Raw genomic sequence first — 25,220 nt, 5'->3', positions numbered from 1 at the left:
AGGATCCCAGCAGCCTCAAAGACCAAGGTAGGACAGCAACCATTCCCTTAAGGACTCAAACACAGTGACAGCCTTTGCCATACATACAATATAATTGTGCAGTATTCTGAAAAGATATTAACAGAAATTTCTTTTATTCCCTTACAATTTCTCTTTTATGTTGAATGTTTAATAATCCACCAAAGTGAGCTAAGCACTTAACAATACAATGTTGAAACACACAGTGTCTTTCTATCATAAGAAAATAAAAAAAGATGCAATTTCTTAATAACTGTGTCTGAAAATGATGTGCAAAAAAATCATTTTGACAAAGCCACATCCTGAAAGCTTTTGAAGGATATAATAGGGCCAACAGGAGCTTTTCTCATAAATGAATCTCTATTTCTATCTCAGTCCTAATGAGATTATGAAGATCAATGTTAGGATGTCAGAATTGTCACAGAGCAGCCAAGGACTCCATAATTAACCTATTTTTCCAAGTTGTATAGATATTATGCTCATCACACTAGATAGTCCCTCAAGTTTTGGTGGCCACAACTACTTCAGTCTTCTGTACCTTAATGAACTGCAGGACCTCACCCTAAGTGGAGGACTGAACAGACAGCTGCTCTTCCTTTTAACACACAATTTGGAGGTAAGAGATTTTGTCACATCAGGAATCACACTTAGTGTACTAAGACCCAGCTGAGTGGCATGGAAACACAGGCTTCCTGTATGTTATCAGTAGGTACAATTACTTTTCTCATTTTGTAGATGAGGAGACTGAAGTCAAGAAGATTAAAGAATAGTCTACAGTCATACAGAGCTACTCTCATCTGTCGAGTTCTGCTTTCCACAAAGCAGTGATACCATTTGCTCACTTCCAGCTGCCCAGCCAGTTTTCAGTTAGAAGTCAGATTTCAGATGTTAGGATATGTCGAAGGCCAAAGCTGTCCTGAACTGAAACTCCTTTTAGCAGGCTGATGGACAAAGTGGAGTCACAGGGGGCCAGATGCCTTTTTGAGCTCTTGGCCTTGATTTCACAGTGAGCTGGTTAAAATGAAGATAGGGAGGGGCTGGGGAAGGGTCCAAGGATTTAGCTCAGTGGTTCTGCTGCCTGCCTCGCAAGTGCAAGGTCCCAAGTTCGATCCTCAGTACAAAAAAAAAAAAAAAGGAAGATTGGGGCAAAGGAGGATATTGCAACATATAGTCACACCATGCTCCAGTTTTGCTAGAAATGGGATGCTAAGCTCTGTAATGAGGGACAGAAAACTGCTATCATTATCTGGAAAAAAAATATTTAACCCACAGCTTTCTATGCAAGTGGTATAATTACCTTCACCTCTCACTGAGTTTGGGATGATCCAGACAGTAGAAATTCATGCTGCCTTACAGGCACATAGTATCCCCTTGTGATTAAGGCTGTGAAGTCAGAAGAGGGCCACTGGAGAATAAGGCTAATGAGCAGCACCAGTGGGAGCCATTGAGAAGCCATGCCAGGCCTCCTGTCTCCTGCCACGCCAACTCTTACCTCACCAACCATTTTCACGTCTTCCCGCCCATACCAATCTGGTTCGTAGACTTCATGCAGGGACTCAGTGAGCTTCATGGAGGCCTCTTGCATGCCTGGAGTTGGAGAAAAACAACTCCTGTTACAGGGAAATGAGTGAGAAGGCTCTTCTCCCTTACTCTGCTTTTCAAAGTTCAAGGAACATCTTCAGTACTTGCTACATATTTAAGGAAAAATTATAAAGGCAAGATTTCCATGCACATCTGCAGTCCACAACTTTCCTGAAGGGTCTCTAAGACTCACCTTTCCACGTTGCATATTTTATATTATTTACATGAGGATGACAGATACTGAGTCTTGGAAAAAATCCACACTGTGTCCTATTCTGAAATATACAATAATAACCCATCCTCCTCTCTGTGCTATCACTTGGCCAAATGGTATCTAATGGTCACTGTATTGAACTAGACTATAAAACTGCTGAGTTTTAGAAACAGTATTAATCCTAAATAGGTTCAAATATAAGAAATAAATCCATGTTAGAAGTAATTAGAAAGAAAATAAAGAGGATTTTAGGGCATAAGAGCTGAAGGTGTTTAAGTGGTTTAAAATAATAAAAATGCTTAAAGTGGTTAAAAATAATTAAGGTTTAAGTGACCTAAAATTACTAAAAAGAAAAAATAAAAGCTTATGATTTTCTAGTAGTATTAAAGGCTATAAATCCAATTTAAATCAAAACTGTCAAAAAGTTTAGGGCTCTTAAGACTATATGTCTTAAAATGTCATTAGAGGCACATTTGGTATGTTACTAAAATATGGCTATTAATAAGAATAAAGACATAACATTTCTGAGTGTGACATGGTGATATAAAGTAACACTAATGTCTTTTCCAGGCTCTGCTCCCCATCCCCCCAAAGCAAGGAAGTTAAAGTATTAAGTGTGGGGTTGCCACAGAGACAGTTCATGGCTAAGTCCAGCACAAAGGCAAGTACTGGCCTGGAGAAGTGCTTCTCTAACACTTGACTTTCACTGTTAGCTGGAAAGTGGGACCTGGCCAAGCTGGTGTCTTGGCCTTTGCCATTAGGGGTTACAAAAGGGGCCAGACAAAGGGACAGAAGACAAAGGTTAATGCCAGTGGTTCAAAGATAGAAGCCATTTCTTAAACTAAAACCTGAAGCATGTGCTTGTTGGACAGAAGGCAGTCACCCCAGGGTTCAGCAATGAGACAAACAGAATTAAATAAATCTGAAATGACAGAAGGACATTCTTGAAAAAATGTGTATAAAATTCATTGTGAAATTTGGTATATTTTATCATACTTCTGCACTCTCTAGTCATACACATCAACCTTCACTCCCTCAATAATTATAAATATACTTTTGGTCCTTGTAGCCCAGAGGTCTGAAAGCATCTCAGAGGCACAGTAAGTGTGAAAGCCTATACCCTTCTCTCCCTGAAGAGAGCATCACTGAGTTGGTGAAGAATGCTCCTGCAGTGAGGTGAATGGTTCATATGGTTGAAGTGACTTGGCTTGCAAAGTCAAGGCAAGAAAAAACAGAGCTGAATCACTGATGAAACAGTTATGAAGATGTGGAGACAGCTAAAGATGATGCAAAAACCTGCATCCACCCCCTAGCACACAGAATCCAAGCAGGTGAGAATATATTCTTAATTGGGATGGGGTCACCACCGCAGTGACAACTACGTTACCCTAAGTGTCACATTCAGCCCCACCCTGGTATACAGCAGGTCTGTACCACAAAGTATGCCCCTCAAATTCATGCCAAAAACTAGGCACTAGCTGATACCCTCCATAATTCAGATGCCAAGAGGCTTCTGAAGCTTTCTTTAAATCTTTGTCTTGAATCTGATGGAAATTATAAACAGCTGTGTTGATAGGTTCTTAACAATGTCTAAAGAGCAAAAAATAGAAATGATGGCTCTGTAGAACAAATGACCTTCATGGCAAATAATGAAACTGATGGAAGCTTAAAATAAAATTATCTAAGACTTTAGTCACTGAGGCTAAAAGCACAACGTTGCAGTAAATATGGCCATTAGCAGCCAAAAATAACCATTAGTTATTGTGTGGAAATGTAGCGATGGATACTTTGGAAAGAAGCCATTTTGACATAGAAATTCTTTCTGGACCATCTATTCCTTAGGCAGCATTTTGAGAGATACTCAGGTATATTAATCAGTTTTCTCATTGTTGGGACACAATACCTGACATGTACAACTTAAAGGAGAAGTTTAAGTTGGCTCATGGTTTCAGGGGATTCAGGCCATGGTTGGCTGGTTCCAAGGCAGGAACTTCATGGTGGAAGGGTGTGGCAGAGGAAGGCTGCTTGGTTCATGGATGCAAGGAAGCAGAGCAGGGAAACAATCCCACAGAGGAAGGGGTCAGGGTCCAAAGACAAGCCTCTAAGGCTCACTTAGACATACCCAGGAGTGTGCTTTATTTAATCCAGTCTCCAGTTGATGGGCATTTGGGCTGTTTCCAAGTTTCAGCTATCACAAACTGTGCTGCTATGAACATGGGTGCACATATATTGCTGTGGTTTGATTCTTTTAATTCTTTGGGGAAGATACCCAGCAGGGGAATAGCTGGGTCAAATGGGACTTCCAGTCCTAGTTCTTTGAGGTTATCTCCATACTGATTTCCACAGTGGTTGCACCAGTCTACACTCCCACCAGCAGTGGAGCAGCGTTCCTCTTTCCCCACAGCCCCGCCAAGTGTGCTTTATTTAATCTCCTAGGTACTCCCAAGTCAAGTTGACACAATTAAGCTGAACCACCACAACAGGTGAGCAAGCACAAGCTTTTCTCCCAAGGGGTATAAAGACTATTAGCAATTGAGAACTGCTGTGGTTTGCATGTATCTCCCAAAGCTCATATGAATCATTGTTCAGAGCTAAGAATTTTAAGAGCTGATTAAATCATACAGGTTCTGTCCTCATGAATGGAATTATGTTGACACTGAGGGAGAGTCAGTTCATTATCACAAAAAGAGGTCCCTAGAAAGGTTGAGTTCACCCATCTCTCACTGTGTCATGCCCAAGCAATGCCTCCCACCATGTTATGTTGTGGCCAGTAGGCGCTGATCTCAGAATGCCAGCCTCCAGAACCAGAAGCCAAATACATTTCTTTTCTTTATAAACTACTCAGAAGCACAAAAGAAACTAAGAACTTACTCTGCTGAATGAACACAATAGAAAAAAAGAAGCTAAGAGATAAAAATCCAAATTTCTTTCCAAATAATCTGGCAACATTAAAGCAGAGTACATGCTAAAAGTGCAAGGTGCTTCTGGCATTTAACAATATGTAATACCCAATATTTTCTTAAAAGATTAGTGATTCCAGAACTGCAAAACAACTGCACAGCAGCCTATGTAGAAGAGTTATTATTGTTGAATAGGAACTTCCTCCCTCTTTTCAAAATTTTGGACCCTTTCCAAAGCATTTCATGTAACATCCCATTTCCATCTTCAACCAAATTTCTGCTCTTCTATTTTCATCCTGCAAGACTGGTTGCATAGATTGCACAACTTCATGAGTACTCAGCTTGCATAGCCTGAGGAGAGATGCTCTAGTTAAAAATAACATCAGTTCAAATATGTTATGACAATAACCAGCAGCAGTGATAAACCATGAAAAGAATGTCTAAAATATGGCGAGTATCTACCAGCTTTGCCTCATCGTTGAGAAGATAGGTGTTTAAGAAGCCAACAGCTCCCTCTAAGGAAGGCAGGAACATCCCAAGGAGAAAAATCAGTATAGGAGCAAATGTGGCAAAAATAAACAGATGTTGAGGTGCTTCAAGAACAGGCATCCTGGCCCTGAGGTCATTCAAATATGCACATAACAAGTCAACTGCAACCAGCAGAAATTAATTATTGCCCCTAGGCCATGCTCCACTTGGAGAAAGAGCTTGTGTGTTCATCATCCCTGTGTCTGGCCTCCACTGCCACGCACATGCAACGACTCCTAATTCCAAATCCTTCCGGGACATCACCACTTGGAGGCCTAACCAGGACCTCAAACTTCATTTGCCCCAAACGCCTAACTTTTTTGTCCAAAGCTGTTTTTACTCCTTTTCTTAATCTCCATGGATGATATCCAACTGACCCAGCTGGAAAACTGGAAATCATGTCAGGTTCATTTTCCCATAGCCAATGTGTCACTAAGACACATGAATTCTGCCTAATGCTTGAATCCAGCCCTTCCTTCCTTCCCACTGCCACTGGCCTGCATTACCTGCTCATCTAGTATTACTTGGATTAGATGGACTCTAATCCATGGAAACAGTTTAGCAAAGCATTTGGCACACAGCAAACAATCAAATGTCAGCCATCGTTATGAAAAATATTTTTGGAGTCACTGCAGCATAAGAATTAAGACTACTGTTTGCTATCAACCAGCCTTTGTTAAAATCTTGGTTCCACTGCAGACCATCTGTGTAATTCTTAGGCAAATTATTAATCATCCTGAACCACCGTTTTCCAAAGTATAAAACACCAATAAGTAATAAGAGTCCTTGCTACAATATTAAGAATTACATAAAATTGGGCATATAAAAAGTTTATCTCAGTGTCTGGCACATTAACACTCAATAAATGTTAGCTATTATTAAACTATTGGACTGGACCTCTGATAAAGTTCCATGCAGTTTCAATTTCTCTAGCCTGAATTCCTCACAGTCTCAATAGCTCTATTTTCTAAGATGCTTTTCAGAACATGTGACTTATTTACTTGCCTCCAATAACTTAGTGACACCCTTCTCCACTTTAGAATAAAACTCCAAGTTAATACAATACATAAAGCCCTTCTTTATACAAATGCTGCTGCTCTTTCTAAGTCTCATGCAGCTATGTTATCTGCTTGCACCTCACTCCTGTATCTATTCCTGAAAGGGCACAGGCTTCTCCCTGCCTCCTGGCCCCCTGGTTTTTTCTCCAACCTGAAATGTCCCTCCAATATCCACCTCTTTCTACAACACACTTATAGAAGCACTTGATTGATCACCACTGTGCCTTCCTCCTGGGTCCACTGAAGAATAATATGTTTGGGCCGGGGATTTAGCTCAGTGGTTCCAGCACCTGCCTCGAAAACGCAAGGACCCGAGTTAGATCCCCAGTACCAAAAAAAAAGAATAATATGTTCCTTGGAAGGTCCATTCCTGACCCAGTCCCCTGCCCCTTGTGTAGTTAAAAATAACATCAGTTAACTAATGACTCTAGCCTATTAATTGCACTGAATCATAAAGACCTACAGAGGTGAATGCCACCCAGAGAGGTCAATGATAGTAAGAATACAAGCCCAGGGTAGTAGCATACATCACTAATCCCAGCACTCTAGGAGGCTGAGGCAGGAGGATTGTAAATTGGAGCTCAGGTAGAGGAACTTAATGGCTGAGTGAGACCACGTGTAAAATGTGAAAAAGTAAAGAAGGGCTGGAGATGTAGCTCAGCACAAAGTCACTCAGTTCAGTGCTGGGAGTGGGGGAAGAACCTCATTTAGTTCAACTGCATAGGCTCTCAGTTTCAGGACTTGGGGGAAAGACGAGCACTTTGTGAATGGGGAACCAAGAGCCACAGAGAGGCTCAATGCTTTTCCCAAAGTGCCTGGCACCCAGAACTCTCCAAGGGCACCCCTCCAAAATGCTGTTATGATGCTGCCTGCATGACAAAACAGAGAGGCTCTGGAGAGTAAAGTGTGACCTTGGGGCTCACTTTTTTCTGTTTGGCCAGTTTTCCTATTACTATGGAGAGCTAAGTTAGGTGGAAATATTATAGGCAGTCAAATAGGGCTGGACTGTCCAGAGAGTAGTGCAAAAGATGAAAACACATTACAAGTGTGGCCGGAGGCACATCTGTTGGAGGCCAGGCATCAAGACAAAGATGAAACGACCAGGCCTACATACTTCCCCAAGGGACGAGATAAGTGGTAACCCCTGGCCCAACAAAGTCTACATAGACGTCAGTCACCCTGGTGGGTGACCAGGACTTCCGGACCCAACACTTCCTAAAAACAATCTTTGTTCTTCCCATATACATTTGCTGTGTGACCTGCTTCCCCACTGGATCAATGTTACCTAAGCAGCTATACTTATAATCTTATTGGTTAATCATAATTTTGTCCCACATTTTACCCACCCTGTGATTTTGCTCTATAAAACTTTCCCTGTGAAGGGGGTCCCTGGAAACCCATTCAGGTCCCCTCTTATCTCTCTCAGGAGCTAAAATCTCTCCCTCTCAATAAACATTTCCTACTCTTAACCTACGTTGTTCCTTAGAATTCATTCTTTGATTTTGGGGAACATGAACTGGGTGTATGTGAGATCTCCCAGGTTGGGAGTTATCGTATTTCCTTATATCATTTGGAAGTCCTCTATGATTTCCAAGATCCCTTGTAAGAGGATCCATCCTTTCTCCACTCAATGCAAAGTCAGCCTTATTATGAAGCACCAGATTTGCAGGTAACCTTGGGTCTGACTGGGGCAGGGAGGTTGGTGATCAGCTGATCAATGAAGAACAGGCTTAGGCCAAGCACATTTCCCGCTCCTACCTACTCCATCCTCCACTGACCTCATTCCTTGCCTTCCATGGCAAAGGCCAGAAACCAAAACCAGAGCCTCTTGTTCATTGTGTTGCACATGGACAGGGCTGCAGACGAAGCAACTGTGGGTGGGTCACAGACAAGCCCAGCAGAACCCTCCCCTGCTTCTTCCTCTTCCCCAGTCCCTGCAGCAAGAAGGCTTACACGTGAGTCCCTGTGTGTTCTGCACTAGAGACCTGTCCTCCTTGGGAGGTAAGCCAGCAACAGCTTTGCCTACACAAGGTCTCAAACTCACTCTAACAAATCTTCCTGGAAATCTCTGACATGTGGGTGGCATTTATTCTTAGTTCCCAGCAAGAAAGCAGATGTATTTCACCCTCTTATACCCTGATTATCACTGCAATGGGAATTTGGAGGTGGGCGGGGCGAACACCTGTGTTCAAGTACCCTACTTGCCAGAGAGCCAAATGGCTTTGTAATTAACACACCATCCTGTCTCCTGAAAATCCCAAGAACAACCTGTGCCTGGGAACAGGCAGTAAACAACACACACACATTACCTTTGATGGCTGCTAAATACCCTCGGAGTTCTCGCTGCAGTCTGGTACCCTCTGCCTGCAAAACACACAAGCACAAAGATGCTAAACATCTTGTCTATATTCTGCATACAAATACTTAAGAAGCAATAAAGCCTAAAGTTTTTGTTGCCAGAGGGTCACTCTTTTTTTCCTAGTATGTATTAGTTACCCATAATTATGGGTTTCATTATGGCATAGTCATACATGGACCTAACGTATTTTGATAGGTTCCCCTCTTGCTTTTTCTTGTCCCCTCCCCCTTGGTTCCCTAATAGTCTCCAGAGGCTATTACGATGAAAGAACATAAATATGGGGACAAAGACTAAACAAGGTAATTATGTCCATCGAGTCTAGATATTTATGGAGATTTCATTCAGCCTGAAAGAAGGAGGCAAATAAGATTCTGCTAAGAATAGAAAATATAAATTACAGAGCCATCTCTTCTCTAAATTTTGCCACCACCTGGGGAACAAGAGAATAGAATTGATCACTTCTATTCATTATGGCAGCCACATGGGCACAGCACAAATGTCTGCTCCAAACTGAGATCACTGGGTTTTGTGCTGTCAGGGCATTTTAGAGACAAAAGGTTTTAGAGACTTAATACAAAAAAATGAAATATCTCATTAATACATTGTATAACGATAACATGTTAAAATGATAACACTTCGTATGAGTTTAAAATTATTTTCACCTATGTTTTGCACTCTTTTAAATGTGGCTCTTATCACATTTTAAATTATATATGCAATCTGCATTGTATTTCCAAAAATAGAGAAATTGTTAAATCATAAATCTTGACAGATGAACACTTTGCTTTGGTGGAGATTTGGATTAATTTAATTTAGAGCCAGTCGAGGAAATGGCAACAGCGGAGTGGAGGGGGAGGCAGGGAAGGGAAGAGAGTCCACATGGTGTGTCACTAAGCAAGCTGACTCCTGTGGAAAACTGGCACCCAGTCCCACCAGAGAACACAGAAATGTGGTGCCAAACACCCTAGAGATACTCTGAAGGAGGGGAAGGAAGCTGGGTGTTTATCTGTCCATTCCTGTCACTCATCAGTCAGGGAATGCTAGGAGGGGGTGGAGGATACAGTCCTCCAGTAGCCAAGAGCAGCCACCAATAATGGTAGTTAGAGTCAGACTGGTAAGGGCTTGTAAAAGGTGGGTTCCAGGGCACCCAAAGTATTTGCTGTGGCTCTGCAGCTAAAATATTGAAACTGCATGCACTTTAACTGCACTAAACATTGAACAAAAAGTGCAAAGAGAACAACTCCATCTTGAGTTAAGTAATAAGATAGCAACTACAATAGCCATATTCAATTCAACAGGTATGTGTCAGAATTTACCAGAAAGGGTGTGGGGACCTCCTTCCTCAATAAGTCAAAGTCTAGTAGGAGAACTAAAATAGCTAAGCAAAAAACAAAGAAGCACTGCAAGGTACAAAGCCACATACGAGGTGTGATCTAAATGTACAGTGAAAGTTTAAATTTTAAAATTTACTACAGTAAAAGACATATTGCCATTAATCCCCCTTAAAATCTTCCCCCTTGCTTTGAGCACACTTATCCCACGGTTCTTACCACTTTCTGAAGCAGTTGTGGAATCCGCTTTCATGAATGTCTTCTTTAGTTATGCTACTGTGCTGCTTCAATGTTCTGAGTCAATTCAAAACTTTTACTTTTCATGCTTACTCTGACTTTAGGAAAGAGGTAGAAATTTCATTCTCAGGTGGATCCAGTGAAGAAGGTGGATGAGGACACAAGTGATTTTATTGACAGAAATTGCCATAAACGTTTTGAATCAATTCAGTAAGGCATCCATGAAAAGACACTCATAAAAAGAGGACTTCCAGAGCTGCTTCAGAAAGTGGCAAGAACAATGGGATAAGTGTGTTTGAAGTGAAGAGGAAGATTCTGAGGGGAATTAATGACAATGTATCATTCATTGCAATAATTTTTTTTACGTTTATACATTCACCATAGTTTTTTATCATACTTCATAGTTCTACAAAGACATTCAGTGTTCCGGGGCACAAAACAATGACAAAATGCTCATCATATTAAGAAAATAACGACTAACACAAAGAAATTCTGAAAAGTAATGTTTGCCCCTAAGAGTAGCCATATAGAAGTGGCAGAGTGCAGGGTACAGGGACATCATTTCTATGAAGTCTATGTAAAGTTCAGGTAAGGTTGTCTGTATTTGAGTCAAGTCATGGCCATTTTTGCAGCTCAGGAAATTAAATTACTCCCATCCCAGACAAAAATTCAGGGTGTATTTATTTGCTGCCACAGACAAATTTCAACTGGAACAGTTCTATTCAAAATGGAAAACCAGAAAGTCATCAGAGTTCTGAACGACTCCCTTTCTCTGTTCTCTACATGATTGAAAATCAAGACTCTAGGTTTCCCTTGTCTCGCTGAGCCACTCAGAAATCTAACGCGAAGGCAAAGTGCCACAAACTATAGGGGACAAAAACAAATCGTACTAGATTTCTAAAATAGTAGAAAATGATTTCCAGGGAGAAGATCAAGAGAATGAAGAGAAAATGCTGCTGATAAACAATTGAGAAAAGGTAGGGGATGGCATGCTGGTGCACACTTGTAATCCCAGCCCTCTGGGAGGCTAAGGCAGGAGGATCGCACATTCAAGCCCAGACTGGATAACTTAGTGACTTAGCAAGGTCCTATCTCAAAATAAAAAATAAAAAGGGATGGGGATATAGCTCAGTGTGAAGGCCCTCGGTTCAGTTATTTATTTTTATTTATTTATTTATTTATTTATTTATTTATTTGGTACCAGGGATCAAAGCTCAGGACCTTGTGCTTGTGAGGCAGGCGGCGGAACCACTGAGCTAAATCCCCGGCCCCATCACAATTTTTTAAAAAGTAGAGGTTGAAGAAGATCCAGATTAAGAACACCTGGAGCCTCAATACCACTAAAAAATAATTTTAGAACGAAAAAAGCTCCTTTTCCCCACTAAATATCTATTGTATGTCAGGAATCATGTCAAGCCCTGACTACAGAGTCCACTCTAATCCACAGTATTACTTTCATATGTTCAGTTATCAATGATCAACCATGGTCCAAAAACATTAAAGGGGGAAAAAATCAACTCATAAGATTCAAATCGTGGGCCACTCCTAGTAGTGTGATGAAATCTTGTGCTTTCTCGCTCCACCCTGCCCAGAAATATGAATCATCTCTTTGTCCAGTGTATCCACACTGTACATGCTATCCATCCTTCAGCCATGTAGTAGCTGTCTTGATTATCAGATCAACTGTCACTGAATTGCAGCCACTGTCTTCAAGTATCCCTTATTCTACTTAACAACAGCTGTGATGTTGGCCATTCAGATATGCCAATGAGATAAAGTGCTCACTTTAAGTTCAAAAGTGAAAATTCTTGACTTAACGAAGAAAAATTGTATGCTGAGGTTGCTGAGATCTATGGGAAGTTCATCTCTTACTGTGTCTAATTTACAAATTAAACTTTATCATAGGTTTGGGTATAAAAATAGCATAGTACATATTGAGTTCAGTACTGTCTGTGGTTTCAGGCATCTCCTGGAGGTCTTGGAATGTATCCCCCCTGAGAAAGGTAGAAAAGCATGGACTTCAGAGATTTTATTATTGTCAGTCTATAGTGCACCTCCCTGCCAGATCTGTTTGGGAAAGAGTACTCTACTTCCTCCCCAAATAACATCACATTATAGGTTGAGGGCTTCACCTGGCCAGTGAAACTTGAGTGGAAATGATACACACTACTTCCAGGCCAAAGCCTCGACAGCCATCACACAATCCTGCCATTTTTTTTCCCCTCTGCCAAGAGCCCTGCAATGTTCCAGCTTGGGGCTACTTCTCCAACCCAGATCCCTGAATAAGTGGAACGTGCAGACTGTTGCTCACATATTCAAAAGTGAGGACAAACATCTATTTAGAAAACCATCATGCTATCACTAGCACTGCATTTATACTTTCTGATGAAATGAATGATTACCAATAGTGGAAATGCTGATAGGTGGTGAAGGCTGAAATTCAACAATAACAACAAGAAGCCCACTGGCATTTGTGAGCAGAAAAGACATCAAACTGGAAAGAGTAAAGATAAAGGGAATGGTTAGACAATGAAAGCCTGAGAGATGAAGAGAGAAGGAATGGAACTGAGAAAGAGAGAAGCCAAGCCTCAAAATCATCCATCCCATCAGATGGTGGATAAATTAGAGACAACTCTCTCTCTCTGAAATCTGATACATGATTTTCCCAGACAGATCTAGATCCAAGTCAATCTGAAGTCTGAGGCTTCGATGGTACAATCAAGAAAGTTTGAATTTTCCTAAAGTTACATTTCTCAAAGTATCTCAGGATGGACCCTGGAAGTGCAAGGGCACATACAGCCACATATAAACCTAAAGCATCTCTCTGGAACATCATTTTATTGAAGTGGAGGGGATCAAGTGAAAGAGATACCATTATTTTATAAACACTGTGATGTTTATACCTAATTGTGTCAACTTGGTTGGTTTAAAAATAGAGATTAGTAAAGCATACTTCTGGGTGGATCATGTAGGCATGACTTTGGGTACTATATATAGTCCTTGGTTCCTACCTCTCTGGCACTGTTCCCCTGCTCTGCTCCCCAGTGACCGTGAATTGAGAATCTTTGCTCCACCACTCCCTCCCACCATATTTCTGCCTTGAAGCCAGGTTTCCATGGACTGAATCCCCTGAAACTGTGAGCCAAGTTAAACCTCTCCTCCTTTAAGCTGTGGGTGTCAGATACTGTGCCCTTGCATTGGGGAAGCTGACTGATACAACCATTGAACCACCTGCTGTGAAGTGGAATGAAAGACTGAACAGATATGAGTTCCAGAGTATCACAGACATCTCCAGTTTTCAGCTGTCTGCTCTGCTGTGCATGGTCTTTCTGTGAAAAAATCTAAGAGGCACTGAGCTAAGACAAGGTTCACTTCCCACTCAGGATACTTTGCCCTCAGACAGGAACACAAAGCCCACCATGAAAATGTATGGCTTGGGATCACTAGGATTCTTCAGAATACCTAGAAATAGCAAAGAGTATCAGGGAAGGGCATACATTTCTCAAATATCCAAGGAACAAAATATATCAAATGAAGGCCATAATTAAACCATTACCACTTCTTTCCAAAGAAGAAATAAAATGAAGTAATTCAGGCTCCAATCCATACACTAGATTTATCTTGCCAAAGGGAAATAACAATGGCTTTTAAAAAATGAAATAAGAATCTCAGAAGAGATTTTTCATATGAGTGGAAGCAATTTCAAATTTTTAAAAATGGCTTAAATAGATGAGTTCAATTTAAGTGAATAAACTAGAGGCTAACTTGACTTTCTTCTTTCCTGATTATTAAAATCTTTAATTTCCCTATGAGTATGAAGGTCTCATAAATCATTCAGTCATAACTACACTGAATTTCATTGAAAATTCTGCATAAATCAAAAAAGTAAAAATAAAATGCTCTAGAGAGAAATTCTTCACCTACAATATGCTGGGAATGGTTTCTTCTACACAAAATCTATCGGATAAAATTTCCTTACCATCATAATTCTGTGTGAGCCACAGGTGTGTTAAATGAACAATTTCTTACTCATGTGTATATACATCTGCACTGGACACTCATCTGTGACTATGCCAGGATCTCTGCCATTAGTTAGCTGTGTGACCTAGGGAGAATCATTAATGATTGGGACCCCAGCTGTAAGTCTTGATTTACTGCAAGGCAGTACGACACAAGCTAAAAAGAACTAAGACACAAGATCTTAAAAGAGAAAGCTGGGTCTTGGCTGGTCCAAGCTGCTCTGGGCATAAGACAAAAGGCACCAAAGACATCCAGTATTTATTGATTATACGCATGGGAAGAAGGAAAGCAGGCTATGCTTTGAGACATCTGGTGATAGAGTGTGAAGCATCTGGTGATAACAGATATCACAGGCAGGGCTGCAAAAGGGAGGTGCTGTTTATCTTGCTGGAGAGAACAAACAGGGACCAGGACTAGGTCGTAATTAACCAGCAACCCATTAGGTCAGTAAGGGAAGCCATAATTCAGGGGGAAAGAGTTTAATTGGGGTAAAGCTGTCCTCGGCTGCCCTGCCACTTCACAGAGGGTGACTTAGGTCTCCATGGCAGCCACTGGTGAAGGAGCTATGCTCACCCAGCTCTGCCATCTGACATGCCCATATGAGTCACGTAAGCCTTCAGTCAGACTCATTATACAGCCAAATTATGGAGAAGCAAGAAGCTTGTGCCACTTATAGCCTGCTAGTACTGGGCAGGGATGTCTACTACAGCATATATCTAAGCCTTATTTTTTTCCTCTGAAAAGAATAAATAGCATCACAGCCCCCTTTAGTATTATCATACATCACTTTATAGTAGTCTTTATATAGCAGTTTTTTCTTTTCTTCATTTTCCTTATCCATCTTACTATTTTCCCTATATTTCCGCTATACTGAAGCCTCACTTTTGGGGAAAGGCTCATCCTTGGTTTGTTTCTGTAACATCACCTCATCCTGGTGTTTTCATTCCTCCACTCTTTCCTAATGATTCCTCTGTTCCCTTTCATGTTTCCTCTGTACGTTCACTGATCCCAGCACGAAACACCAGTTCTCTTTGACTTAAATTAACAAATTCTTATCACTCTGCTCAGATTTCCCTGAATTTGAAGTGTACTCCAAATTTCTCTGAAATTTATCATTTCAGTAATTCAGCCATGAAGTACGTATTCGGTGTGTGTGCAGAAAGCATATTCAATGGTCTATACCCTTGACACTACATTCCTCTGTTTTTTCCTTTGATTTCTTTGTGCCATTCTCAGTAAGATCAGAATTTGAATTGGTATTTTCTCTCTTGATCACAACAACAGGACAGCCAGAGAGAGGCTGTTCTAATTAAGCTGTCTGAATTGCCTAGCGATACCCTTTGGACAAGATCCAAGAAGAATCTTCCGCCTACAGAACTTCTTGCCCTGCCATGACCTGCAGCAGAATGACCCAGCTCCAGTATTGGTCAGAAGGTCTTTATTTTTTTCAATTGAATCATTTATCAGTGTCAGAAGCTGCCAATACGGAGGCTCAGCTGGTCCTCCAGGCTTCACTTTCCTCCCACACAGCCTGAGGGAGTGGAGGCTTTCTTGTCCTCATTAAAGTGAATCACCCACGCCTCCCCATGGGCTCTCACTCCCTCAGGGTGTAAGAGAAGGATGCAGTTCTCCCAGTTGCCTGCTTCATAGCTTTCTTGGAAGACAAGTCAGGTCATTTTAGGTCTCCTCAAGGAAATATCAAAATTTCACAGGCAAGCTGGGTGCAGTGGCACACACCTATAATCTCTAGCACTCTGGAGGCTGAGACAAGAGGATCTCAATTTCAAGATCAGCCTGGGCAATTTAGCATGACCCTCTTCAAAATTTTAAAATCTGAGGACGCTGTTTAGTGTAAAGGCCTTGGATTCAATCCCCAGTACTGCCAGAAAACAAAACAAAACACCTTGCAAAGATCTAAGAATCACTCTCTCCAGTCGAAAATCTTTTTATTCCCTTGATGAGTGAGACTTTGAAGCTGTTCCTTTATTTCATTATTCCAGTGGGTACTTCTCACCATATCACCTCGTAAGGATTAGACTGAAGTTAAAAATCAAATTAAATAGTGAAACAGTACACCTAGCACATTAGCAAAGAATGTTTCAGAGATCTCTGTTACTCAACACAAAGAAATCACATTGCAACCCATGTTTCTGAATCGTTTGACATCAGGTTGGTCCCCAGTAACACAGTTCCTTAATTATTTGCATATATGTCAGGGGGCTCAGTGTGGGGTGGATGGAGAGGTTCCCGGACAGCCTGGCTCTGGGCAGCTCATCTCTGTATGGGTCGCCAGCACCTTGCACAGTCGGGACCCCAATTCAGTTCCTAGACATTGAAAGGCTAAATCTCCATGGTGCCAAAGGAACAGCTACAAACTCTACTGCATCAAAATCTGCTATATTGGTAAGAGCACAGAAGAGCCAGAGGATCACAAGTTTGAGCCCAGCCTGGGCAACTTAGGGACTCAGTGAGACCCCGTCTCAAAATAAAAGATTAAAAGAGGGCTGAGGATGAACCTCAGTACAAAGGCTCAGGGTTCAATCTCCAATGCTGAAAAAAAGATTCACATAAAAGAGGGATGGATAAACTGTCTCCAAACTAAGCCAAGTCCCTAATAAGAAGAGCAGCACGGAACTTGATGGTCTGTAAGTTTTGAGCTTTAAAAGCGGGACTGTAGTAAGATGTGATAAATGACACTTGAAATTAATGAATTGAGGTGTTTATTGTTTAGATACACTAAATTTTGAAGTGTTAAAATATGTTGATATTTAAATACTTATGACTATGACTTCCAGATCAATAAGGAGGATTAATTTTAATAGTTTACCTTCATCCTAGCTATTTGTGCTCAGAAGAAAGAAGCCACAATTAAACCAGTAATTCAATTAGGTTGTTGATAAAATGCATAGAAGAAAGAAGTAATGATTTCTGATGAACTAAACAATGGCAACAGCACACATTCCGCAGTCCAGGAGCACTATTCCCACACAGGACCATGCCATGCACAGAATACATCTGAGCAGGGCTGTGTATTATGTTGGCCTTACTGACCTGCAAACCCAAACTCAGGAGATATCATCAGGGAGGTTATGCAGGTCAAGCAAATACCTCAAGGCAACAGGTGATTGATACCTGTTAAACAGCCAGGCTTGGTTATGGATATCTGTAATTCCAGAACCAGAAAGATCACAAATTTAAGCCTTAGCAACTTGGTGAGACCCTGTCTCAAAATTTAAAAAATTTAAAAAGGGCTGAGGATGTAGCTCAATACAAATGCCCAGGTTCAATACACAGGACTGCAAATTTAAAAAACAACAACAACTAAATAAATCTGTTAAACAAGCAGGATCTTTTTGAATTATCTTATTAAAATACGATAAATGTAATTACTGGTTTATTGTTTCAGTTAACTCGTTATAAAAAGGGGAAAGAAGAATAGGAGAAAAATATCAGAGACATAAAAAACTTTCCCATGAGGTCACCTCTGTGATTCAGAAACTGTAGGGTGCCATTTAGAAAGGGCTCAGGTGGAGAGCCAGAGGGCAGTGCTAACAGAGGCAGGAAACCAGGACCTGAGAAGACGGGATGTCACTAAGCTGTGATTTCACAAAGGCGGTTATGTCTTCTCCAGAAGTGTGAACTTACAGACATCGCCATCATTATGTTATTATTTTTGGCCTTTGCTGACATTTTTCTCTTGAAAATGGCTGAAGTAACACATCACAATTAAAACTGGCTGAATTTCTCAGGTTTCAGACAACCTGACGGAATCATGAAAATGATGTTAATAAACTTTTGAAGCTTAGAAGAAAATTAGATTATCAAGGAGCTGCACTATAATGAAGCCATAATCAGCACCTGGACTAAAGATGACTAATAAGACTTAATATCCAAACCCACTTATGATCAAAGAAATTAGGCTACTGAGCACTACCGGGGCCTCTTGGCATGCTGGGAAATGGGGCACACCCTGTGGTGAGTTCCGAGGCTATTAAATTAGAAGACAAGGTTTGAAAGGTAAAAGTCAAGTCTCTGAAATTCACATTTCCATTTCCTTGCTTTGAGTTGAGCTCTTTGTAGTAATAGGAGCTGTCATTAAGGACTCAGCAACAGTTTCATAAAACAATTTCTCTGAGTTTGGGATAACTTTTTGGTAGATATTAATGCAGAAGACGTAAGAAAGAGAAGAAATAGAAGTAGATGTTTGAATCCACAGTGGGCTTAGGGAGGCTGGGCAAGATTGAAGGAAAAAGAGAAAAACACCAAAGAGAACATCTCAGTTTCCAGGAACGTATCCAAGATTTATGGCCCGATTTTCAGCTCTCTCTGTCATCAACTCCAAGAGCACCTAGGATCTGAAAAATCAAATATACTTGCTACCTTGCAACAAAACAAAATTAGAAAGCTAGCTAATAATCACTTGAACAGTTTCTCCATCCTTTTTGTTTGTTTTACAGAACTGGAGATTGAACCCATGGCCTTTGCATTGAGCTACATTCTCATTTGTCTTTACTTTCCACTTTAAGACAGGGTCTTCCTGAGTTCCTAAGTTTCCCATGCTGGGCTCCAACTTGAAATCCTCCTTCCTCAGCCTCCCAGATTGCTGGAATTACAGGCGAATCACCACATCTAGTTCTCCACTGATTTTCCTTACATTAATTTGAATTTATCATTTATACCCATTTGTACTCAGATCTTTTGGAAAAGTTAGCCCACTGTGTGTGCGACAGAGTAGAACGCCTGGTTAGGACTGTCTCATCAAAACATGCAGGTTGCCCATTGCTGGAAGATATGCTGTGCCTCCCTAGCTTCTTAGGTGACCAAGTTTATGGCTCTTTTAAAGCCTCTTTATTTTTCCTGTGTTTGTATATGTGCGTGTATGCCTGAGTGTGTGTGTGTGTGTGTCCATGGGCATACATGTTTCTGAAGGGACTTATACGGTACGTTGGGGCACTATTTAAGTTTCTTTTCACCTTTGCCTCAATACCTAGAGCACAGTCTGATGATATTAGGGGAGGGATGACCAACTCAGAAATCAAAGGAAACAATAGGAGCCCTACCCCAGCCACCCTTCTTCCTGTGGTTCATTCCTCAGTGTCCCTCCCTGTGGGTATGGAGGGCAGCTGTAGCTATGGTGTTCTTTCATGACAAACTGGGCAAGGAGTAAAAGCACTCATAGGCACCCACCATGTCAAGGGTTGGAAATGCATTAGTGAGAGAGAAGGCGGCCCCATGTCTGTCAGTACTCCAGTCATGATACATCCAGAATGATTCTGAAGCTGCCAGTTACAATGTCTCTATCACCTTGCAAGGGCTGCCATAACAGCATGCCACAGACTGGGTGCTTTCCACAGGGGACATTGATTATCTCACAGTCCTGGAAGCCAGGAGCCCAGGACCACATTGCTGGCAGGTTTGATCTTCCGAGAGGCCTCTCTCTTTGGCTCACAGATGGCCACCTTCACCCTTCCCTCAATGGCCTTTTGTCTTTCCCTCTTCTTTTCTGTACACAAGTCTTACAGGAATAGGGTTTACCCTAACGCCCTCAATTTAACATCCTCCTCAAAAACTTTTTCTCCAAGTACAGCCACACTCGGAGGTTCTGGGGGTTAGGATTTCAACATGTGAATTTCGTGGAACACAGTGGAGCCCATGATTAATCAACATCCTCCGTGGAAACCTTTAATATGACAATAGAGTCCCGAGGCCTAGCACTCACTGAATGGCTACTGTGCTTCGGCAATGGCCGCAAGCATCACAGCTCTGTTCAGTGTCTCACAGTACTTGCTGAGGTCAGCATCCTTTTACAAATGAGAAACTGAGGCCCAGAGGCTGAGAACTGGCCCCAAGTCACAGATGTGCTAGACAGCAAGCCTGCTGTGGAATGCAGGCAGGCAGCATCATTTAAGCCCTACATCTGCCTCAAGGGCCCATGTGCACAGCCACTCACCAGCCGTCTCTGTGTCCCAGGCTGTCAAGACATAGCTACAGATGAGACGAGATGAGGCTGTCCAAGAACCAACCTCGGATCAATGAGGGCCATTTAACTATGCAGCCTTGGATACAGCCCTCTCTATAAATAAAAGATACCAAAATGTTCACCTTTTTCTCAAAAGCTCACAATTTCCCCAGAGTATATTCCATGTGACTCACTGCATAGGGGTTAAGTCTGTGGGCACTAAATATCCTACTGCCTGGCTTTAAAATATAAGCTCTGCCACCGCTAACTACGCAGCATTGCAGAACTCTCATAGCTTGTCTAGTCTTCAGCTGTAAAATAAGGACAATCAAAGGACTCACTTCCTCCAGCCGCCATGAAAGCTAAGGGTAAAAACACATGCAAAGGGTTAGCAGGTTACCTGGGACTTGTCCTGCTCTGGGCACACGTTAGATGTCGCTATCAGTATTCTACCTGTTACTTTTTAAAATAATAATCTGTGCAAAAAGAAGGTGCTTCATAAACATTTTTTTTTTTGGTATCAGGGATCGAACTTGGGTCCTTGTGCTTGCGAGGCAGGCAGCGAAACCATTGAGCTAAATCCCCGGCCCCATAAACATTTTGATGGAGCTAAATCCTGACACATCTCATAATGTAAAAGAATATCTTCATGAAGAATATACAAACTTCCCTGAAACAAGCTCCTTGGGAATATAATACTTCTTAATTTTTCATTTGTAATTCTAAGTACCAAACACACAGTCGAGTTTTCCAGAAAGTTTTTTTATACCTTTCAATACTGCAGTACTAGAGGGCCCAGAACACCCAAGAGCAGTTTATCCACTTAACAATGGATATGAGAAAAATCAAGCCAATATGATAAATTGCTGCCTGGGGAAATGAGAATTCTAGCATGAATACCAAGAGCCAAAAGAATAATCAAGCTCCCTCCCAAAATGAAAGCTTTTATGACATACTGTTTTCTCATAGGTAAAGTATAATGGTAATTATGCATCGCTAGGAGAATCAAGAATGCAGTTACCAAACACTTTACAAATGCCAAAGCCCAACCTGAAGAAAGTCTTTAATAAATATACTATATCACTGCTTTTGTCAAAGGCAATCAGGTGGGGCTTGCAAGTCTGCGAAACTATAAAGCTCTTTGGAAGATTCTTATAAATAATCAGGCATGGAAACATATTCAAATAGCTATGCAATTTAGGAAACCTTTATCTTTACTCTATCTCTGTAATCTCAGGCCTATATTCAAGCTGTTTGCATCAAAGGATGACCCTTTAGAGACACAGGTGAATGATTTGATTCAAAACTCTGGAATAGAAGCCAGAAATCTGTTTTTTGTTTATTGGTTGCAGTACTGGATAGTGAATCCAGGGCACTAACACTGAGCTACATCCCAGATTTTTTGTTTTATTTTTAATTTGAGATGGGATCTCACTAAATTGCCTAGGATGTCAAAAAATTGTGATCCTCCTGCCTCAGCCTCTCAAAATGCTGGAACTGCAGGTTCCTGCCACCAAACCCAGCTAGGGATCTGTATTTTTAGTACAAAATGAGTAAGCCTGCTTCACTCAAATGTGGGGTTGCTGTCCATGGTTCTGAATGTGAGAAAACAAAACCTCCAAGTGATAGTTAATTGGAAACCTCTAATACAGTTTTTTGCTTTGTTCGTCACTTACCAAACACTTACTATGTTGATGCATATTAGAGTATGTAGGTCTACTATATATTGCTTAAAAAAGCAGTTAAACATATGTATAGCTCAGCCACCTAAAGATATTCCTGCTAACACATCTCTTGCATTAAGATTACTATTTCAATGGCAAAGTCAACCATGAGGCTTACAGTATGATTTACAAGAGAGAATCACAGTCACTGAAAAACAATAAAACCTATGCAGATCTGCAAACCAACTGCAATTCATTTAGACAGATGTTCACAATCATTTCAGAGTCTCCTCACACTTGCATGAGAGATTTGCCTAATTCTCTGTGTCCCATTACCAGGATGGTACAGTCCATCTAAGGTTTATTTAGAGAGCAGCTTCCAAACCAGAGAATGAGCTCATCTCATGCAGGGAAGTGGGTGATGCATGGATTTCATCTCTAAATGAAGGCTGAAGAATGGGAAACTAAACCCTCTCCAGGTGGTATGGTTAATTAATATTGTAAGATAAGAAAACAATTAAAGGTAGGTAAGAGAATAGGAGAGATCAAAGGAAACTTTCAGGGAAATAACAAGAGCCCCTTCTAGGAGTGATTACATAGATTGGGAACAAGCTCCATAAGTAATGGCACAACGATGCCTCAAACATCTTCAGTTTGGCTGGATCAAATTTTAGTTTGATTGCAAGCTTTTGATTTTGGGCTAGGACTGAACATATTCTTGCTAATGGAACAGAACAAGTAAGAGGAAAGAGGTTACTAAATAACAGGCTCTCCAACAAGGTTTTGTTTTCTTTCTCCTGTTCAGAACCATGGACAGCAACCATGCCTGTCTATGAAGTGGCCTGACTCATTTTGCTAATGAGCAAAAAGATTTAATGGATGTGTTGAAAATGAAATAGTGAGCTTATAGAGAAATACAGAAAACATTTAAGAAGAAGGGTCAATATATTCCTTTGATACCTACCAGTACCCACTATCTGCCTGTCCCCACCAGAAGTTATTTGTACTGTCAACCATGGTTGGTGAACTTATTATAAACAGGATCTCAATCAAGATTACACAACCAAGGGGCTAGGGATTGAGCTCAGTGGCACTGCACCTGCTTTGCAAGTGCAAGGTCCTGAGTTTGATCCCTGGCACACACAAAAAAATTACTCAAGCAAAACACATCTTTTCCATAAAGATACTATTACAAAGAAAGCCTTGAGAGCTAAGTAGCCAAATTCCTTTGTTTTCTGTCATATAGTGAATATAGCTGTATATAAATCAGTTAAACTAAGAAGCTCATAACCAATCACATAACGTTTCTTAATTATTTAGTGTATTAGATGAACAGCATTATAGGGTGAGGTCCTTGACAGTAACATCCAGACACCCAGTGAGCCTGGATCACATAGTCAGAAATAGGATTGTGTGAAGGTACAGAAATCTTTTTTTTTCTATAAATACCTGTTAAAGTAAGAGTATACTCATACACTAAAGTTCAGTGAAGAAACTGGGATACCAAATGATGTTATAATGATGGAAATACAATAACATCACGTAAAGATTCTGTTTCTTTTCTCACCACTTTAATTCCTTCAAAATAAAGAAGACTTCTGTATGCCAGAGCACACATTTGGTGCCAATCAGAATTGTGTCTGAATGGCTCATCACTTTTTCCGGTGTGTGCAGGGTGCCCTGTGCATGGTAGGTCCTCAGTAACTACGTGCTGAGTCAGTCAGCAATGCTCCTGATAGACACATATCCACAGCAAAGCTGCTCTCTCCCTTTCATCTGCTACCTTACACAAAATGCCCTGCTCCCAGCTCAAGCCAGTCCCACCATTATGTCCTACAGCCCAACTCCTGCTTATTCAAGGAAAAAAACTGCTGTTTTCCCTTTTCTCTGAGGGATCATCATATTTTCCTTTCCACCTTTTAAGAAATGTTTCCTTGACCTCATTTTCTCTCCTAGGTATAGCCTTATTTCTTTGCTCCCCTTTGAAGCAAAACTTGAAGTGTGCTCTCTTCAAGCCTCCTAATACTGTTTACCTTGCTCTATTTCTTCCTTACTTGTTTCCCATAGCTCTCCTTAGCATCCTCCAGAAGATAGTACAATCTACTCACTTCTGGCCTTCTGTTTATCATCTTGGAATGTTAGACCCGCAATGGCAATGACGTGGGCTCTCTGTTTTGCTGTGGTTTCGCTATGGTTTAGATCTGTTCTCAGCATATATAAGACAATCCATAACTTTCTGGTCCAGGGATGTGTAAGTAGTTCCAAACTTTTGTTCTAAATAGACCTCCCCATAATAACACCTATCAAGTAACCTAAAAACTACTTGGAAAGTTGGTATTAGAAAAATAGTGTTGTAAGATATCTGCACACTAAGCTGGTTTCTGATATAAGAGAATTACCACAGAGACTAGAATTGAGAATACTTCTAGGTAAAAGTTCTAGACAAACACTAATTATTTTACTGTCTGATTATTGAATTTAAATGTTAATAGAAACCCAGTGTAAATTCAGGCAATAAATCCCTCAATTCCCTCAGAAGCAATTCACAGATATCAATTAGATGTATTAATGCTTTGTAATAAAAGTATTTTCAGTTCAGAAAAAAACAGTGAACTCTCTCCAAAACACAATACAGTATATTAAAAAAAAATTTAAAACTACAAAGCAGGGAGCATCAGTGGGATTCAAGGACAAGAAAAGCATCTGTAAAAGTATGAAATTTGTAGAAGCATGTGAAGTTCTCTGAAGACTGAAAATACTGTACTGGCCAACAAATATTTATCTTTCTTTTTTTTGGTCCCGGGGATCAATCTTGGGACCTTGCAATTGCAAGGCAGGCAGTGGCAGCACTGAGCTAAATCCCCAGCCCTGGCCAAAAAATACTTACAGTACATCTTCACTAATAGGGCAGCTCCAGGCCCAGCTTAGAATTGAGCCCAGGCTATGTCAGACCCCCAATCAATATTTTATTACCAAGAATTAGGACTAGGGCTGGGGATTTAGCTCAGTGGTTCCACCACCTGCCTCACAAGTGCAAGGTCCTGAGTTTGATCCCCTATATCAAAAAAAAAAAAAAAAAGAATGACTAAAGTAGTAGACTAAATAACAACAAAAGGAGCTTTATTATTGAATGAGGAAGGAGGCAGACAATGTGCAAGTGACCGTGGAGGAAAAGCAGGGTATACACAGTGACAAAGAGGCTCAAGGTGATCTAAAAATACAGTGAATGTTTACATTTTTTAAAAATCTATTCAAGTAAAAGACATTGCCATGAATCTCCTTCAAAATACCCATCCCCTGCTTTGAACACACCCATCCCATCATTCTTGCCATTTTCTGACGCAGTTCTGG

At 40.9% G+C, this 25,220-nt stretch overlaps 1 protein-coding gene across 7 annotated transcripts in view; it reads right to left on the bottom strand.

The window, feature by feature from the left end:
• Positions 1-25,220, bottom strand: part of Amph (amphiphysin) — a 216,124-nt gene that overhangs the window by 79,223 nt on the left and 111,681 nt on the right. For all 7 annotated transcript variants that reach the window (XM_004840264.4, XM_004840266.4, XM_004840265.4 and 4 more), the window contains 2 exons: positions 8,609-8,663; positions 1,511-1,605 (listed from right to left, as the gene is read on the bottom strand). In XM_004840264.4, the coding sequence (XP_004840321.1) occupies positions 1,511-1,605; positions 8,609-8,663 (150 nt within the window). The remainder of the gene's footprint in view (positions 1-1,510; positions 1,606-8,608; positions 8,664-25,220) is intronic.

This window comes from Heterocephalus glaber, unplaced genomic scaffold (genome assembly GCF_053883595.1).
Source record: "Heterocephalus glaber isolate CG9 unplaced genomic scaffold, H.glaber_assembly_v1.0 deba00001610, whole genome shotgun sequence".
Classification (NCBI taxonomy): domain Eukaryota; kingdom Metazoa; phylum Chordata; class Mammalia; order Rodentia; family Bathyergidae; genus Heterocephalus; species Heterocephalus glaber.
The sequence above is the reverse complement of the archived record's forward strand: the minus strand, read 5'-3'. Positions and strand labels throughout refer to the sequence as shown.